This window comes from Taudactylus pleione, unplaced genomic scaffold, assembly GCF_031769625.1.
Source record: "Taudactylus pleione unplaced genomic scaffold, aTauple2 ptg000897l, whole genome shotgun sequence".
Classification (NCBI taxonomy): Eukaryota; Metazoa; Chordata; class Amphibia; order Anura; family Myobatrachidae; genus Taudactylus; species Taudactylus pleione.
In genome coordinates this window covers 1,392,062-1,405,000 of record NW_028285298.1, presented here as the reverse complement: position 1 = coordinate 1,405,000, position 12,939 = coordinate 1,392,062, and the positions used below count along the sequence as shown (strand labels likewise).

Genomic DNA, 12,939 nt, shown 5'->3' with positions numbered 1-12,939 from the left:
TAGAACTTAAGATGGTCTCGTTTTTATTCCGAAGTCAATTAAGGACACTGAACGGTGATAACTGGAGCATAAAATGGCTCCTAGCAGAGGCTCATTTCATCCAGCTACACATAAATAGCTCACGTGTTCTTTTACGCTGTCACACTCTATAATGGGGAGGCTGAGATGATGTTGCTGATTCTGAGTCGGACCGATAGCTGTACGCGGACGCAGATGGAGAGTTATTTGCACACGGCCCATGCGATGATATGAATATACGCATTTTTGAATATCTTTGTCCTATTCTGAGTTGGACAGAACCTGGGGGGTTGTCGTGAAATTGGGCATTTCAGGGTGGTAACAATGCGAGTGCACCTAACAGCCCTGACTTGTGGGCGTTCCATAGGATTGTCGTGGGCTTGTATCCAATGCTCTGTGCGATTCGTGTCTATGGGGGAGGAAAGCCGGTCTCTGACAAATCTCTTGCACCTAGCATGGGGCTGGTGCAAGCAGCGCTACTAATGACGACAATGGTGGCACTTGGCGTAAAATCAATGGGCGCGCCATGCTGTATTTCCTCTTGCAGACGAACGAACCCCTGCATTAGCCTAATGAAGTAAATCAGGCTTCCGCGCCTGCCCGCAACTACAGATGTGTCCTCATACGTTATTCTCGTAGTCGCGCCAAGTCCCGTGCCGAGCGTGTTTTTCTACTGAATGTGCGTCTTAGTCGCGATGTGATAAAACCACTTTACAAGACTGCACTTAATGATTTGATATGCGACACTTGTATATTTTGTGCGACTGAGGCTCAATCCGTAGACGAAGACCTACAGTGCGGCGACCGCGGCTTTTTTTCACACCAAGCTCCGGTGTACCGGCTCAAACGGAGTGGCACACCGATATAAAAGTGTCACGTATCAAATTAATCAGTGCAGTCTTGTGAAGCGGTTTTGATGCTTCGCAATGAGACTAAGACGTACATCCGGCGAAAAAGACGCGAGAAAGGCACACCCGAGCTGCATGATGTATTGAGATTAGGGGTACGAGGACATCAGTACATCCACTTGTCCTGCGACTCAATCAATCAATCAATCAATCAATATATATATATATATATATATATATATGAGATAGCTTTTCATGTTGCGACAATTTAAGTTAAGCTCTGAGCCCCCACCCGATCCCCCCAGCCATTACTTTTCCTCGGTTAATGTTACAACATGATTAGAACGACAATCTCTAAGGCCGGCCATACGCGGGGCGATTTGAAAACGTACAACACCTCGGTACGTTTTCAATTTTCAGCCCGACGCATCGCATGCTGCTGTGATGGTAAATGAAGCATCTTACAAGATGCTTCGGTGACCTCTTTAACAGCATGACGATCGCAGATCTTACGGTTTTTCCATAAGATCGACGATGCCGATGTACGACGGCGGGGGCGCGCATCGCCGTCGTACAGCACGCCAAACCGCACACGATGTGCACGATTGATCGTTTGCGATCGATCGAAATCGTGCACATCGTCTAAAAAAAAAAATCTTACCGTGTATGAGCCACATAAGCTCTGACACGTCTCCCCGGCCCTGGCCCCGGGACACAGGTGACAGGGACAGACTACTAGATGAAGCAATGTCAGGCTGTGGGAAGAGCCGGAAATGCAGGTACAGTGGTTGTCACAGTAACTGGTTGTGCTGAGCACATGAGGAGGGGGCTGCAGGGTTAGATAGATATTACAGAGTATGTCAGGAGGAGTCACCACATTATATACGTTCAACACACGCAATGTTTTTGGGAACACGCTGTCACTGGGTCAGATGGGTGGACAGAAAATCGGTTGCACACAGCAATGTACATTTGTGAACACTTTGCAGCAATAAATGGGTTAATTATCCTTCGCTCAAACCCTCAGGCAACGGGGTATTTGGAAGCTTTAGTGCCAAAAATAATGGAGGATTTTAGCTAAACAGAAAAAAAATAAAATAATGTTAATACGTACGGGTAGGTCTCATGGCTTCCGATGAAATGAATTTACGTGTGTGTGTGTGTTAGGGAATATAGATTGTTGGATCCAGCAGGGAAGGGACAGAATGAATGATTAAATATTTTCTGTAAAGCGCTGTGGAATATCGCGGCGCTATACAGAAAGATGAACAATCCTATGGCTGATGCAGAATAGGACGATAGTCGAACCGAAATTTCTCCCCCATTGCATGCACCAGCCCTATACGGTGTGCAAGAGATGCGTCTGAAAACAGGCACATACATTGACTCCATCGGCACGCCCTCAATGTACAACAAATTAATACTTTTAATTTGTTTCCGTTCTAAAAATAGTCATACATTACTAATTTGAAGTCAAGAAAAACTATAATGATTTCAGAATGTTTTTACTAGCTCTATTTTTTGAGCTACACTACTTGCACTATACTGTATGTACATTAGTAATATAGTCATAGTGAAAAGCTATTTTAAAATAATCTGACATTTTCTTGATAAAAAATAAATGAGTTGTTTTAATTCAATCAATCACAAATAAGCACACAAAAGGAAACCAACATACAGCGTACGAAACCAACATACAGCGTACTAAACCAACATACAGCGTACGAAACCAACATACAGCGTACGAAACCAACATACAGCGTACGAAACCAACATACAGCGTACGAAACCAACATTCAGCGTACGAAACCAACATACAGCGTACGAAACCAACATACAGCGTACGAAACCAACATACAGCGTACGAAACCAACATACAGCGTACGAAACCAACATACAGCGCACGAAACCAACATACAGCGCACGAAACCAACATACAGCGCACGAAACCAACATACAACGCACGAAAACAAACATACAACGCACGAAAACAAACATACAGCACAGGAAACAAACATACAGCACAGGAAACAAACATACAGCACAGGAAACAAACATACAGCACAGGAAACAAACACACAGCACAGGAAACAAACACACAGCACAGGAAACAAACACACAGCACAGGAAACAAACACACAGCACAGGAAACAAACACACAGCACAGGAAACAAACACACAGCACAGGAAACAAACACACAGCACAGGAAACAAACACACAGCACAGGAAACAAACACACAGCACAGGAAACAAACACACAGCACAGGAAACAAACATACAGCATTGGAAAGTACTATGTAATATAGTGGCCTATTCATGGGGGTGCTTTCTCTTTGCTTGTCGCTTGTACTCCTCCTCTGGGGCATCTCTTGTCACTGTCACCTCCCGTGATAGCTTTGTTCCATGGCTGAGATGTCTTGGTGGAATCGCTCCCTATGCTGTCACTCAGTGCACCACAGCTATCTTGTGTGGGTAATCCCGTGAATCGCATATATTTGAATAGGGGAGGGGACAAATAACAAGAGATATGGTAAGAACTTACCTTTGTTATCTCTGTTTCTACGAAGTCCATAGGGTCCACAGGGTTTACCTTGGGGTATAGCTGGATCTGGATCCATGGGCACCATGCAGTTAAACTTTGCTGCTCCCAGGATGCACTTGGGTCCGTCCTCCTCTATACCCCGCCCCCGGCCACAGGCACCTCAGTTGGTAAGCCGCTAAGGCCGGAGGAGGAGACTAAACAGAGAGAAGGAAGACTGGAACACACAAGAAACCATACTCACAGAAATGGGAGACGGAAAACCGGTGACCAGCCACACAGCCCATTTGAAGCCAGGTGCGTCAGGGCGGGCGCCCTGTGGACCCTATGGACTTCGTAGAAACAGAGATAACAAAGGTAAGTTCTTACCATATCTCTTGTTTTCTACTTCAGGGTCCATAGGGGGTCCACAGGGTTGACCTTGGGGATGTTCCAAAGCAGTTCAACTAAGGGCGGGGACGCTCCTGAGCTGAAAGGAGTACCCGGCGCCCAAAGGATGCATCCTGAGAGGCGAAGGTGTCAAACGCATAGAACCTCAAAAACGTTTGAATTGAAGACCAAGTGGCCGCCTTACACAGCTGAACAGCGGAGGCGCCACGTCTAGCAGCACAAGAGGGACCAACAGAACGAGTGGAATGAGCCTTAACAGAGGCTGGCACAGGTAAACCCTCCTGTGCATAAGCCTCACAAATAACGGAACGAAGCCAACGGGCTAACGTTTGCTTGTTGGCAGGCCAACCCCTCTTGTGAAAACCGAAGAGGACAAACAAAGAATCCGACTTCCTAACCGAAGCAGTCCGATCCACATAGATTCTAAGTGCCCGGACTACATCTAAGGAAGCCTCACCAGCTGAAAGATCAGGCGACTGAAAAGCTGGCACAACAAGTTCCTGATTAATGTGGAACTTCGAGACCACTTTGGGCAAAAACTCAGGACGAGTGCGGAGCACCGCTCTGTCCTGATGAAAAATCAGAAAAGGAGGGCGACAGGAAAGCGCCCCCAACTCTGACACCCTCCTGGCAGAAGCAATTGCTAGGAGAAAAACGGTCTTGAATGTCAGCCACTTGAGGTCCACCGCCTCAAGAGGCTCAAAAAGATGACCCTGCAAGACCCGTAGCACCACCGCCAAGTCCCAAGGAGCCACAGGAGGCTGTATCCTGAGAACACCCTGGAAAAAGGTGTGAACATCCGGTAGTGTAGCAATCCGTCGCTGAAACCACACGGACAAAGCAGACACATGAACCTTCAGAGAGGCCAGGTGTAAGCCGAGGTCCAAACCTGATTGAAGGAACTCCAAGATTCTGGAAACCCGGAACACCTGAGGATCATAGTTTCTGGATTCACACCACTGAAAGTAAGTACGCCACACCCTGTGGTAAATCCGTGCGGAGGCAGGCTTGCGTGCCCTAAGCATGGTACCAATGACTGAACTGGAGAAACCCCTAGACCTCAAGACGGCTGTCTCAAGAGCCACGCCGTCAAAGACAGCCGACCCAGATCCGGGTAAAGGCAGGGCCCTTGAGACAACAGGTCCCGACGCTGAGGAAGAAGGTACGGAGCGTCGATGGAGAGACACCTCAGATCGGAGTACCAAGGACGTCTGGGCCACGCCGGAGCAACCAGCACGAGCGTGCCGCCGTCCTGCTTGAATTTCCGCAGAACCCAAGGAAGTAAGGATATCGGAGGAAACAGATACGCCAGGTGAAACGTCCATTTCACCGACAGCGCGTCTACCAGACTGGCGCCTGCGTCTCTTGTCCTTGACCCGTAAACGGGCAACTTGTGATTGTGACGGGAGGCCATCAAGTCCAGCTCCGGCAGCCCCCACCTGTCCACGAGTAGCTGAAACACCTCTGGGTGAAGCGACCATTCCCCGGGATGCACGTCATGGCGGCTGAGGAAGTCCGCCTCCCAATTGAGGACTCCGGGAATGAAGACTGCCGAGATCGCTGGAATGTGACACTCCGCCCAAGCAAGGATGCGAGACACCTCCGACATTGCTGCCCGACTTCGAGTTCCTCCTTGGTGGTTGATATACGCCACCGTGGTGGCGTTGTCGGACTGCACCTGAACCACCCGTCCGTAAAGAGCAGGACAGGACGACTGCAGGGCCCGATAAACCGCCCGCAGTTCCAGAATATTGATGGGAAGCGCTTCTTCCGCAGACCAACGACCCTGAAGTGACAATGAGCCGGTCACTGCCCCCCAACCCCGAAGACTGGCATCCGTCGTGAGCAGGACCCAGTCCGGGATCCAAAAGGGACGCCCCTCGACCAGATGAGCTGTCTGAAGCCACCAAGCCAAAGACTGCCGAACCTCCGGGGACAACACCAGCAACTGAGAGCGGATCCGGTGAGGTAACCCGTTCCATTCCGATAGAATCAGCCCCTGCAGAGGCCGGGAATGGAACTGGGCAAATTCCACCATGTCGAATGTTGACACCATGGAGCCCAAAACCCTCATAGCCGAATGGACCGACAGGCCGCAACTGCTCAGGCAACTGTGTATCCTCAGCTGCAGGGAGAAGACCTTCTCCGGGGTCAGGAAGATCCTTTGCTGCCGAAAATCCAGCAGGGCTCCCAAATGAACCATCCGCTGAGATGGAATCAGGGAGGACTTTTTCCAATTTATCAGCCACCCGTGCGCTTGCAGGCAAGCGACCGTCAAGTGGAGATGATGAAGCAGTACCTCCGGGGAACTCGCCAGCAACAGGAGGTCATCCAGATATGGTAGTAGCCGTACATTCTGGTTCCGAAGATGTGCGGCCATGACCGCCATAATCTTCGTGAACACACTCGGTGCCGTGGAGAGACCAAAGGGTAGCGCCCGGAACTGGTAATGGTGTTGAAGGATAGCGAACCTCAGATACCGCTGGTGCGAAGGTGCTATCGGAACATGGAGGTAGGCGTCCTGGATATCCAGGGACACCATGTAATCCCCCGGTTCCATCGCCAGAATGATGGAACGTAACGTTTCCATCCTGAACTTGGGAACTCTGAGGAATTTGTTCAGAGACTTCAAGTTGAGGATAGGGCGATGAGAACCATTGGGTTTCCGCACCAGAAACAGAGAAGAATAGAACCCCGTCCCTTGTTGTAATTGAGGAACGGGAACAATGACCCCTGCTGTCAGCAAGGACTCTATAGCTTCCTGAATCTGTAAAGACTTGGTCGTATCCTGAGAAGGACTCGTGCAGAAAAACTGGTGGGGCGGTCTGTGCCGAAAAGACAGGGCGTACCCCTGGGAGACCACTTCTCGAACCCAGGCATCCGTGGTGGTATTGTGCCAGCACTGGGCAAATAGAAGAAGTCGGCCTCCCACTCTGGGGTCCCCCAGAGGGAGGCCTGTCCCATCAGGCAGAAGGTTTACCTTCCTGCTTGGAAGAAGGGCGCCTGGCACTCCAGGGCTGCTTCTTGGGCTTAGAAGCGGCCTTGGTCGTCGACTGCCTCGGGAAGGACTGACCTTTTGCCTTGCCCTGAACCCGAAAGGACCGAAAAGCAGAGCTCCGTACCTTGGTAGGAGCAGAAGCCGAAGGGAGGAAGGCTGATTTAGACTTAGCCAGAGTGTCCACAATTTTGTCCAAGTCTGGACCAAAAAGCAACTCCCCATTAAAAGGTAAGGCCTCCAGTCCCTTTTTGGAGTCAGCGTCAGCTCTCCAAGACCTCAGCCACAAGGACCGACGCGCCGACACAGCTGCAGCCGACACCCGAGAGGTTAGCAGGCTTGCGTCTAACGATGCTTCCCCAATGTAGGAAGCCGCATCCCTCATTTGACCTATCAACGCTCTCTGGATCTCCGGAGCATCTTCCGGAAAGGTATCCTCCAAAGCATTGGCCCAGCTCTCGATGGCCTTAGCCACCCAAGAGATGGCCATGGACGGACGGGCCACCGCCCCCGAGAGAGAGTAGATAGACTTCAAACAAGTCTCCACCTTCCTGTCTGTGGGATCCTTCAGGGAGGAGATCGACAGCAAAGGCAGCGTAGCGCTTTTAATTAAGCGGGTAACGTGGGAATCCACCGCTGGAGGAGTTTCCCACTTCCTGCAATGAGCCTCCGGAAACGGATAGTTCGAAGCCAACCGTTTCTGCGGTTGGAACCTCTTGCTGGGCAACTGCCAGCCCCCTGCCATATGATCCGTCAATTGATCGGACAGGGGAAAAACCGTCGAAGCTACCTTGGCCTTTTTAAAATTTGGGTATTTTGACCTGGGGGCGGGCACATCCTCCTCAATGTGAAGGATGGCCCGCACCGCCCTAACCAATGCCGGCACATTAATGGAAGACTTAGCCTCAATCTCCTGGGCCCCGGCATCCGAGTCAGAGTCTTCATGGATCTCCCCGTCATCCGAAGACATGTCCGTGTCCGTGAACTGAGCCGCCAGTGAAGCCGGAACGGAACGCTTGGACGCCCGTGGGGGCAAATCACTGTGCAACATATGTTGAAAAGCCGATGACGAAGCCGCCAGACTCTGAACAGAGCTGGAGAGGACGTCCACCCAAGGCGGGGGTACTGCCTGAGGATACCCCTGAAAAGGTACCATCGACTGCTGCGGCACCGTGGGGGTTTGCACGTATACCGGCAAACCCGCATAAGGACCCACAGTCTGAGGCCCGGGAGGAGACTGCACCAGACGAGTCACACCCGGGGAACGGGGCATGGTAGGCTGGGGCAACGCCCTAGAAGGGGCCGCAGTCGGGCCCGCAAGTCGGTCCGCGATTGACGCCAGCACTTGTGTAAACATTGCCCATGGAGGATCCTGCGCCACCGGGGGTTTAGAGGGTCCAGGTACCAACTGGCACCGGCCGCACAGACCGTCCTGAGACAAATCTGCCCCGCCAACCCCTGCCGAACAGCGTCGGCAGGAAAACAACACAGGAGCCTCGGAGCGCTCATTCCCCTCATCAGACATGACACAAACTTTTTTGCAAAAAAAGTGTCTCACCGAAACGAGGTAAGGTGTATAACACCCACGCACTCCCAAGTATGCAACCCAAACAGCCCACAAACTGGTACTGAGGAGCACACCGCAGTATGTGACGGACCTCACAAATACGTCGATTTATATAAGTGAGGTACACAGAAAGAACACCCCTCCCCCACGCACCTGCGGGCCGTAGGAGAAGGAAAGGGATAGGTAAAAAGCTGACAGTAAGTAGAAAATAAGCACAGACAGCAGCACTAGCAATAGTCACATACCATGCAGAGAAGTTATACTCACTGCACCTTCCGCTACAATCAACCTCCCAGATTCAGTGTCAGGGAGGGCTATAGCGCTGCGAACACTGTCCTTTGCAGGGGGAGAGGTACGCAGGGGGACTGGTCCACTGGAAGCCTGCCTGGGAGCTCTGCGATGCTGCCTGAGGAAGATGGCCGCCGGAGAGCTCTGAGGAGGAGTGGCCAGGAGATTACAGCCCAGCGACGCCAGCACACATGAGAGAAGGCGCGCTGGGCTGAGGGGAGGAGCGCTGAAGCAGGGAAGGCTGCCTCCCCTGCTAGTACTAAACCCCCGGGGAAGCCGGTTCCCCGCCGGTACTTACACCCCGGGGGCCAGCGGACACGCGGGGTATTCCTGAAGAGGGGGAGCCCGCCGCCGCTACTAGCGCCGCCGGTCTGTCCCCAGAGACCGGCGGCATGAAGACTGCATTTTCCCCGCGTGCAGCGCTGACAGCGCTGCACGCGGCTTACCTGGCCCCTTCAGTCCGGCAGCAGTCCTTGGGAGGTCCCGGAGCCACGCTAGTACTGACTCCGGGGTCCCGCTGCAATCCCTGGATCAGTACCGGCGTCGCAGCGCCAGCGGGGCTGTTGGAGCGGCAGCGTAGACGTCCAGATGGACAGTCTGATGCTGCCGCTCTGAAGACAGTAAAAATAAAATAATAAAATCTTCTTTTTTAAAAAAAATAAAATAAAAATAAAGAATAAAGCTTAGGGTCTGCTTATGCAGCCCCACTGCGCAGGGTGACCCGACTCCGGCCGGGCACCAACTAAAAAACTGAGGTGCCTGTGGCCGGGTATAGAGGAGGACGGACCCAAGTGCATCCTGGGAGCAGCAAAGCTTTAACTGCGTGGTGCCCATGGATCCAGATCCAGCTATACCCCAAGGTCAACCCTGTGGACCCCCTATGGACCCTGAAGTAGAAAACTGATTTTATTTAATTGGGTCATTAGGCCCCGCCCCCCCTGCGCGGAACGCAGATTGCTGGTAAGATTCTCTCCATTCTGCCCACTTCACTAGGAATACCCCTACATCGTCATAAATGGGCTATATCTCGGAACTCAGAGCTAACTGAGTGTTATATATGTCATATTCATTCTTTGCATGCTGACATCAATTAGAAGTAACTATATTCACATCGGAAACATTTTCATTGTTGTGCAGTGATTAATCATGTGATCCCAGGGGTTCCGGTACGCAGCTGTCCTGGACGCTGTCATAGAGAATATGAGAACCGTTAATTGCCAACGATACCCATCTAACAGTACACAAAAAGCATGCTGGGTGGTCATTAACATTTTAATGCTATATATTAATGTCATGGCACTATCTACAGGAGGTGTTAAAGGGGTTATAAAGCTTTAATTAAAAAAAATAAGTAATGACCTCCACTCACATAATATTAGAAAACTGATTGTGTGGCATAAGGACACTGAGAACCATTAAACTTACAGCTCTGGTAAAGGATCTGACTGCACTGTACATCAGTGTCCGTCTCTGTATACAGGAGAGGATAGTACAGCGACTCAGAGCACCACCACACAACGTTGTAATACAAAGGCAGGAAAGCTGCAAGGTAATGCACGGATCCCAGACCCAGCAAATCCTTTACCAAGCAGGCTGCCAGGAGAGAGGCTGAGCAGTGTGCATGGACTGTGCATTACTAGATCACTGCTGAATGGTAGATAGACAAGAAACAATGTACAACTGGATAGGACAGGGATCATCATAAATTTTGGGGAACCCCTGCAGAAGGAGCAGCCTAGTGCGGCGGCTTTGTTTCCGTCAGGTGTGCCCCTGGGCGGCCCGACGTGCCCTGAAAGGAATTTGCATCAGACGTTTACACGGTCACATGCAGAGCATGAGGCATGCATGCCCAATCGAGTACAGGCTTCATTTGTGAAAGTCTCACTTTATGCATTTAGCTTAGTTAAATCCATGTTAAATAAAAATAAAATAAAAACAAATAGCATCAACAACAAAATAAATAAAACTATATAGTGTGCGTACCCTTATGGAATCGCTGCACCACAACAACAATTCAATGCACACGGAGCTGCCTGTTTCAAAGCACATTTCCAAACGTGGCCTTTACTGCCCGATCCGGACCGACCATTCTGATTAGTAATGATAATACCTCTAACAATGACTTGGCTTTAAAAATAGAAAGAATTCAAGTAAACACTTTGTTGGGCATGCAAGAACTGTCTACTTGTGTTACCCGTCGGTGTAATAAAGCAGCCCCCCCCCCCCCCTGTTGCTTACTGTTATATTGCACTCCTTTGGCGAACCTCCTCTGAAGCACCTGGTTCATGGACTGCAGCCCTGCAGGAATGTTCTTCTCTCTCAGAGTCGTCACATCCGACCCCACCAGTTTCTTCAAAGCCGAAAACATCTTCTCTTTATCTTAAAGTGGGGACGAGCCCACTCGATCAACAGAAAGTCTTGTGCCTCTTAATGCAGGACTCTGGCGGCAAGGTATCACTCCATACACAGGGAGCAGGCAATAAGGTATCAGGTGGGAGAGAATATCGATGGTGAGACTTCTGGTGGATATCGGACATCACAAGCTCCGGGACACCATGTTTCTCAGGGGTAATAAAACGCTTTCTGCTCACAGCTGTCAGCCAAACGCGGCCGGGATTCCAGGTAACAGTACACAAAAATGCATCAAAAGTTTAGTGTAGAACAAACGGTCAACAACAATGAGATGGTCTTAGGGATCCACAGAATCTGCCGACACCAGAGTCACAGGTCCTAAGGATTTGGGGGAGAGAAGCACAGTGAGTTCGTCTGTCGGACCAAATACTCAACAAAGTAAAACCTTTGTGAATCTTAATTCAGAAACGAAGGATTATCAAGGCAATCTTAATGTGCATCCATGGATAATTAACCAATCAGAAGGTGCAGATTGAGTAGCCTCTATCTTAGGGCTCATGCACACGGGCACCCATAATATATCCATGGAGCAGAGGGTGCATTCACTGGGCTGCACTCTGAGAATACATGGCAAAAGCTCACTCTGTAAACGGGGCACTCAGTACGAATGCAGGGCAATCTATGGGGGGCCGGCAAGGCTTCTATTCGCAATGGGTCATATCTAAAGACTGCACAGCGCTCACGAGTGCCTCAGCAACACTTAAAGTGGGCGCTATATTGGCGCCAGTGTATTAAAAGATACATAAATATATATATATGTATATATATATATATATACACACATACACTACTGTAACTGCAAGTTTAAGTGGTTCTCCACCTAGCAATAAAATGAAGTGATATAAATGGCCATAACCCCGCTGCTGCCCGCCGTAGTTCCTTCACCACTTTTCACTCCTCCTTTAGCAAAATTACAGGTTGTAATGCAATTTAATGGCCACCCCTTTGACGGCAGCTTGGTCTATTCTCCAAGCCGTGCGCAGGGAGGCAGGCCGTCACACTGTCGTACTATCTGACGTTTGCGGTACTTGGTCTCAGGGCTGCAGTCGGGGAAAGGGACTAGGTGGGAGAGGAGGCACTGGGGGTCCAGCAGACGGCAAGACCGATTTCACCATGTACCGCCTATAGGACAAAGATGGTTTCCCAGTTTCAGATGAAGAACATTGGCTGTAACATGGCAACAAATCAGTTGTCATTTGTAAGCCACTAATTGGTTTCTATTTAATAGTGATACCTTCCTAGGATGTACCCAATATGCTACTAAGGCTCCAATTTTATATGTTATAAATCAATGTGTGAACAACCCAACAGAAAAACAAATATATATATATATATATATATATATATATATATATATATATATACACACACACACACACACAGATACCAGATGGTATCTGTGTGTATTGGGCTGCTTAAACCCTGGATGGCACCGGAGCTGCTACAATCGGATTTTTGGAGTGCCGGGCATGTGGATATATATATATATCTATCTATATATATATAGCATTAGAATATGTGTGCAGTGATGGAGTGCATCTGAATACGTGAGACGAAACTAATAGCACATGTATTACATGGTGCAGTGTAAGAACATGTATGAGAGGGCAGTGTGCATTAGAAGACGTATTACATGGCGCAGTGTAATAGAACATGTATGAGAGTGCAGTATTAGAACACGTATGAGAGGGCAGTGTGCTATAGAACACGTATGAGAGGGCAGTGTGCTATAGAACACGTATGAGAGGGCAGTGTGTTATAGAACACATATGAGAGGGCAGTGTGTTATAGAACACGTATGAGAGGGCAGTGTGTTATAGAACACGTATGAGAGGGCAGTGTGTTATAGAACACGTATGAGAGGGCAGTGTGTTATAGAAC

General features: G+C 49.7%; 1 protein-coding gene across 1 annotated transcript in view; it reads right to left on the bottom strand.

Annotated features, from left to right (window-relative positions):
• Positions 1 to 12,939, bottom strand: part of RABL6 (RAB, member RAS oncogene family like 6) — a 53,706-nt gene that overhangs the window by 39,973 nt on the left and 794 nt on the right. Inside the window, exon 2 of the mRNA XM_088459196.1 lies at positions 10,885 to 11,376. Within this exon, the coding sequence (XP_088315322.1) occupies positions 10,885 to 11,014 (130 nt within the window). The 5' untranslated portion in view covers positions 11,015 to 11,376. The remainder of the gene's footprint in view (positions 1 to 10,884; positions 11,377 to 12,939) is intronic.